The following is a 6,947-nucleotide window of genomic DNA, read 5'->3' on the forward strand; positions in this document are numbered from 1 at the left end:
AGAAGCGCGCCTCCACTCTTTATTAAGAGCAAAGTTAAACTATCAGAACTTCCTGTTTGAACAAACAGTGGAGACAGAAATCTGGGAGTTCTGGAGGAAAACATTAGCGGTCCCATTAACTCCCACAGCTCCCAGTTAGAGCAACACTTACCGCTCCCACAGCTCCCAGTCAGAGTCTGCAGAAAAACAGCAACAGTCCACAGCAGCGGTTTCATCTTCTCAGTCCGTGGGCCTCTTCATCTGTCACTCACACCAGGATTTCTCTTTGCTCTGTTAATAAAGCTCCATTTTCCAGCGCGTGAAAAACCAAACATCGAGGGAACCACAGAGTCCTGAGAGGGGAGGAGAAACCAGCCCCTTCCACAGGCTGGTGGGAGAGCTCCTCCTTCTGATCAAGACCTGAAGTTACTGCAGGATGCCTCATGGATGTTTTAATGGTTTATTATTCATTTCTCTTTAAACCATGATAATAAAATAAATTATTAATTATCAAATTGTCTTTAAATTCTTGGATTATATCTATTACTTTAATTCAGTTTATTTCTCAGGTCACTTTATAGACTTAGATCCACCAGATAATCCATTCAGATTTATTCAAAGTTTTCTCTCTACAGTTGATTGCAGAGTCATTGACTCTTCAGCAATCCCTCAGAATAAGCATGCCTGTAGCGATAGTGGAGAGGAAAAAACTCGATTTGAACATGAGGAAACCTCCAGCAGAACCAGGCTCAGTGTGAGCGGCCATCTGCCTAGACCAACTGGGGTTCAAGGAGACAGAAGCAGACACAGAAAAAAGAAGCATAGAAGCACGGATCTATAAACAATTTCTATGTTAGAAAAGCTAACTGTAAACTACCTCCATAGAGGCTCTGTCTGGCAAAGAAAGAGTTAATCAGATGAACTCTGAGCCAGTTCTCAGGTGATCTGTGATCAGCTAATCTGCTTTACAAAATTAAAAAATAGAATATAGTAGGTGGAACCTCTTAAAGTCCAACTCATTTTGGGTAATCCTTGCCTCTTTTGTATACTCAAATGGAAAAGCAAATACCTTAGGAACTATAAGCCCAAATTACATGTGCAATACATCATTTGAAAACTAACACCCTCTAGTTTGGGTGAGTAAAATTGGGTGAGTAGAACACAGACCAAGCTGCATCCGTTCAAACATGACTCAAAGTAGTTTTTTTATTCTCGGAAATGATACGTCTTTTTCGAACAGCAGTAATAAAGACATTCTTGAGAAAAGGCAGGTCTCATTGTATTATATTTGTTCTACATCGTTACCAAGCTGGAGTAAGATGACAAAGGAGCTGCTTGTCAAGGAAAAGATGGAGGCAGGTCCGGTTAAGCTTTTATTAAATACAGGGCATGATGGAGGACAGAACAGTCAGTTCATACAGAGACCATGATACATCCAGCATGTCAGTCACTCCAACACAGAGTCACCTCAAACGTAACGGATCAGAGAAACAGTTGTTTAGTGTCAGTGTAAAACAACCATGGTTAAAAACACGAAAAGTATTCACACCCCTTCATCTTCACAGCCGTGGAGCTACTGCCAGAGATGGGCTGATCTAGCTCTGATTCATTAGTGCTCAATCGCTCTTCTAATTAAACACCCTGCAGGCCTAGTGGGGGTGTGAATACTTTTCATAAAGCTTTGTTGAGCTTCATACTTCAGTTTGGCTCTCAAAGCTTCTGAACCTCCTGGGTCGCACAACGGGCCGGTACCGGCTACAGTCTTTCTTTCTGAAATGGTTAAACTAAAGGCTGGGGTGGGGGTGGGGGTGGTGTTGGTGGGGGGGTTATGGTTGTGCTACAAGGCTGAGCCGCTCAACAACATGACAACTAGGCTTCATGCGCTATAGGAAAAGATCAAAGTCCAGGAGCTAACATCTGCTTCCTTATATGGGCTTATGACATCACTGGAACGTCCTTGAAAGTAGGCAGTTTCTGATGCTCCCTCTGCTGGAGCAGCTGGCCGCCGGCTTCCTGTGACTGAAGCTCCTTCCATGCTGCTAAGCTCCGTCTCATCAGCAGGTCTATGTGGCGCCTGGCTGCGGACCAATGAGAAGCTCCGACTGCTGCGGGGTGGGGGGTTAGTAGGAGTTTAGATGTTGGGGGAAGATCAGGCAAACTTCTTCTTGGTGGCGGTGAAACGCTCCATGTACTGAGGAGACAGAAAGAGAGAGCTATGAAGACCCGGTGGACCGGCCCAGAAACGGACAGCCGGACCAGAACTCTGCTGGACCAGCAGCTTCCTAAAGCAGATCTGTGCAACTTTTAGCCACCAGGGGGCACTAGGCCTGTAACCTCCAGATTCAGCGCCTCCTGCAGGCCACTAGCTGCACTGCTCAGTCTCTAAATGAACCAGTCTGGGTTCTGGTTCTGGTATCAGACCAGTTTGGACCAGCAGGTCTAGAATCCTGGAGTTTCTGGTAAAGACGAGGAAACATTCCCTCTCTGGATTAAAATCCTCCACCACAGAACCAGAAACATGTCTGATCAGCTCAGGGTCCCAGCAATTGGCGGTTCTAGACAGGGGCCCTGTTATGGCCCCTGTACCGAAGACATAATACTGGATCTGCGCTGGAACAGACAGGGTCCTTTGGATCTATTTCTTTTCTTTTTTCTAAAGTTTATTTTTACTTTAGAATTCTGTTTTACTAATTATTTAAAAACAACTAGGCGATAGCTTCAGTGGCATTGAAATAGAATCCAAGTTTTCATCTGCTAAACGATTTTTTCAAAACAAATAAGAAAAACAAAACTCATTTTTGCAGCTGAATTTATCAGTTTTTCTTGAGTTCTAATTCAGATTTTACAGAAAATGTAATTTTTACTTATATTAAGTCAAAAATATGTAACATTCCTAAATTATGAATATATATTGACCTAATAAGACATAGAATTTTAATTAAACGTAATTGAAAAAAAAATTATCTTAATGCAGCTCTCTTAATATATTTGAATCCCTTCCCCTGTTTTTTATTTCATGCTTTTCTGGGCCCCCATGAAAACAATGCTGGCCCCCTCCTGGCCCCCTGGTACATTTGGTCTAGAACCGCCACTGGTCCCAGCTAAGAGCTGTTAGCTTAGCTAGCTTTGGAGATGAAGGATGATTTGATGATCTCAGATTACAGTCACGATGGGGTCAAAGGTTACACAGTCTCTCTTTAAGGACACTACTGGGAATTTAGGTTACTTCTGACATCATCATCATCTCGTCCATAGATGCTCTAGTTTATCATCTACAGGTCTGAACTCATCATCATTTATTCTTCTAGGAAGTGTGGTCGGAAAATTTTGTTTCTCTAATTTCATATATTAATTTATGCTATTTACTCTCCATAAAAGTTTTCAATCAGCCTGTTTAAGCTGCAAGTTTTCCCTGAGTGACGGTGTTTGTTGACATGACAAACCTTTTTCCCACAACACACCAAATTCTTTCTGAAGGTTTATTCATGACATGCTATTGTTTAACCAAAGTGTCTAATTTATTTGACTCTGACTACTTTCCATTATTGTAAGTAAGGAGGAAGGAACGCTGCCCAGATCAGAACAGGTATGATTACCGTGCAATAAGGGCCGTATGATGAACTGTTCTATTTGCAAAGATTTTAAAAAGGTGCCGACTGAGTGAAATCCATCGACCGTTTACTTAACAGGAGCAAATAGTTGAATACTTTCTGTTTCTATCTGCGAGGTTTTCCAGACGCTCCATGAAGCTTAAACAGTAGCGGTTTGGTAACCATAGCGCTATGAGCAGACCTTCTCGTATCCCTCCAGCTCTCGGAGATTCTTCACTTCGAACAGGTTCCCCTCCACGGAGAACAGGGACACCTGGGACTCGGCCAGGATGGAGTGAGGGATGGAGGACAGCTCCAGACAGTTCTCCTCCAGACGGAGAACTTTCAGCCGAGGACAGCGGGACACCTCTGTTGACAGCACCGAGATCTGGCAGGAGAGGGAGAGAGAGAGGAGCTGCTACTGACAGGGTTCCCTGCAGCTTCTATGACGTCTGTACTGAGAAGGGAACCTGGTTCTGGTTGAGGTTGATCTCGATGGCCTGCAGCTCCGACACCTCTGCTGGGACACTCTGAATCCTGTTCCTGGACAGATCCAGCAGGTCCAGCTGTCTCAGGGTTCCCAGTCCTGCGGGGAACTCTGTGATCAAGTTCCCAGCCAGGTTCAGGGTCCTCAGGGCCTTCAGCTGGCCCACAGCGGAGGGCAGCCGCTGGATCCGATTCCCGCTCAGACTCAGGGTCTCCAGCTTCTTCAGCTTCCCGATGTCATCAGGAAGGCCCGCTTCCGCAGAGAGGAGAGCGTTAGAAGAAGCAGAGCGGGAACGTCCCACAGGAGACGCCGTCCAGCGGATACTCACTCAGCTTGTTGCCGTTCAGCGTCAGGCTCTTCAGCAGCAGGAAGTTCCCCACGGAGGCCGGCAAAAACTCGATCTTATTCCCCGACAGATCCACAGTCCTCAGGTTAGCGGTGAGCCTCTGGAGCTCCTCTGGAAACTGAAATGAGCAGAACATCAGGAACTACTGAGAGCGGCGCGGTTAGAGAAGCCAGAATCAGGTTATGATGAGCGACTCCACCCTCAGACCTGTTCTAGGCTGACCCGTGGATCCAACCACTGACCCGCTGGTAACCAGGGGCTCCCCCAAACCTTGTAGGTACCTAGGTACCAGATCTGCTCTGGACCCCGCCCTTCCTATGACATCATTATATGGCAACTCTTCTCAAACAAACTGTATTGCTCCCGTTTCTTAAGGATAAAATCTCATAAAATTTGCTTCTATATCATTTAGTTCTAAGATTGAACTAAAAAAAAACGTAATTTAGGCTTATTTATGTTTTTACTTCTGAGGATGAAAACATGTTTAAAATATTTTTTCTAATTTTAAGATTGAAGCTTTTTAGCTTTTAAGGGACAGAGATCAGTAAAATTAGCGACATGTATCATTTGAGTTTAATTGTAGAAAATGTCATTTAAATGCTTTAGTATCTATTATGCAAAATTTTATCTAATGAAAACAAATAAATAATGAACGAATAATTAAGTATACAATTTCATACCATAACAGCAGAAAATAAAGGAGAGAGAAAAGAGCGAAGATTGTTCAAAAACAAAGGTTTTGGTTCATTTTCCAGCAAATCAATGGTACTGTGATTGAATTCATTGAATTGAATTCAAGTATTTAAAAAACACAAGTTGATTAATCTGTGTTCTAAAGGCAAAGGAAGGGCCCTCTGCTCCTGGGCGCTTTAACGAGTTTCCACCAATTAGCATCAGAAAAATTCATGCTGGTCTAAAAACCTGTTTTCTTAGATCCTGTCAGAGCCAAACAGCATTAATTTAACCGCGTTTAAACATCACAGGCGCACTCAACATCATCTCTGCACTCGCAAATTCATAAATCTATATCAATGAACCATAGAAATCATCCAATCACACGCTGCTTCTTTCATCCAATCAAAGTATCCGTTCCTCTGGTTCATTAAAAACTGGATTGGCAGCATCCCTGGGCAAAAGTTTAAGAAAATAAAAAGGTAAGATTTAGCCAAACAATATAAGATAAAATAAACTCTTTGATTTAATTTAACAGTATACATAAGCTTACTGCCATGTGCATTAGTATTTAGTTCTCTAAAGGCTTTTAAAAACTCATTATTTACACAATTCAAAACATATAAACATTTATTGACTTAAAACAAGTATCAGTTAAAAATCATGAAATAGGGATCTTGTTAAAATGCAGTTCTCCATCATCTGACACATAACATGAAATGTTGTTAAAACCCTGAAGTTGAATAAAATCCTCCATGTTCTGTGTGTCTCTGTGGAAGTGAAAGTCCAGCCTTATTGTGGCTTTCACCTTCCACAGGGCCACGGCATCAAGGTGAGCTCCTCCTGCAGTCTGTCTCTGAGGGACAGGTAAACGTTCATCTTTGCTTCACTGATTAAAAAGTTTAAAAGTCGGGTCTTTGGTTTATTTCTTCTATTCTGGCAAACTCCTACTATAAAAAGAGCGTTTGTAAAAACCGGCCCAAAAAGACTAAAAACACATTTTCAGACAGACCCTCCCTTACCTCCTGCAGGCCTTTTCCCGTCAGCTGAAACACTCCGGTCTTCTGGGAGGTCTCCAGGTGGGACTTCAGCGCGCTGTTCCCCATGTTAACCCACAGCAGCAGAGGTGGATCACTTCCCACAGAGCTCCTCCTCTTCCTCCTCCTGCAGGTCAGTGGCTGTTAATGAGATCAGAGGGTTAAATCCCTGCAGTCCGAGGCCCCTCCTCATCAGGACTGGGTGAACCAACCAGCAGCTTCCACTTTCTGACAAACATCAGAGCAGAAACCTAAAAACATCTGAAATGTTTCCAGCAGAGAAGCTGAGGATGAAGAACTAGACAGAAACCTCTGAGGAGCAGCAGGGTGATGAAGACCTCCATCTGACCTACTGACCTTCCTTCCTTCATCCTGTTCACTGCTGCACTACTGAGCTCCCTGCTTCGAGCAAACCGGGTCTTGGTTCTGATGTTTGTAGGGACGCTCCTCCGGCGTCTGTGGACGGGCCAACGCTCAGAGACGGTGGAGAGAACCAGAACCAAGAGGAGAGACAGACCAGCTGACCCACAGAACCATTCAGCTGGTTCTGGGTCAGCGAACGGAGTTTGGCTTTCAGAGACAGGTTCCAATTCATCGTCTGTTAGTGACCCGGTCCAGTTCATCGTCTGTTAGTGACCGGGTCCAGTTCATCGTCTGTTAGTGACCGGGTCCAGTTCATCGTCTGTTAGTGACCCGGTCCAGTTCATCGTATGTCAGTGACCCGGTCCAGGTCATCTCCTGTTAGTGACCCGGTCCAGGTCATCTCCTGTTAGTGACCCGGTCCAGTTAATTTTCTGTCAGTGACCCGGTCCAGGTCATCTCCTGTCAGTGACCCG

The 6,947-nt window shown here is 44.2% G+C and overlaps 2 protein-coding genes across 3 annotated transcripts in view; both read right to left on the minus strand.

Annotated features, from left to right (window-relative positions):
* Positions 1–349, minus strand: part of tyro3 (TYRO3 protein tyrosine kinase) — a 38,578-nt gene extending 38,229 nt beyond the window's left edge. Inside the window, exon 1 of the mRNA XM_015374929.1 lies at positions 152–349. Coding sequence (XP_015230415.1) covers positions 152–215 — 64 coding nt within the window. The 5' untranslated portion in view covers positions 216–349. The remainder of the gene's footprint in view (positions 1–151) is intronic.
* Positions 350–1,264: 915 nt separating this feature from the next.
* lrrc57 (leucine rich repeat containing 57) overlaps positions 1,265–6,947 on the minus strand; it is an 8,790-nt gene continuing 3,107 nt past the window's right edge. The window contains exons 2-6 of one of the 2 annotated variants that reach the window (XM_015374886.1): positions 6,097–6,238; positions 4,385–4,520; positions 4,040–4,308; positions 3,772–3,957; positions 1,265–2,170 (exon numbers count right to left, since the gene is read on the minus strand). In XM_015374886.1, the coding sequence (XP_015230372.1) occupies positions 2,129–2,170; positions 3,772–3,957; positions 4,040–4,308; positions 4,385–4,520; positions 6,097–6,180 (717 nt within the window). In that variant the 5' untranslated portion in view covers positions 6,181–6,238 and the 3' untranslated portion in view covers positions 1,265–2,128. Of the gene's footprint in view, positions 2,171–3,771; positions 3,958–4,039; positions 4,309–4,384; positions 4,521–6,096; positions 6,253–6,947 lie in introns of both variants that reach the window. The other variant, XM_015374885.1, reaches the window with a different exon arrangement.

The sequence above is a fragment of the Cyprinodon variegatus genome, unplaced genomic scaffold, assembly GCF_000732505.1.
Source record: "Cyprinodon variegatus isolate N-32 unplaced genomic scaffold, C_variegatus-1.0 Scaffold110, whole genome shotgun sequence".
Lineage (NCBI taxonomy): Eukaryota > Metazoa > Chordata > Actinopteri > Cyprinodontiformes > Cyprinodontidae > Cyprinodon > Cyprinodon variegatus.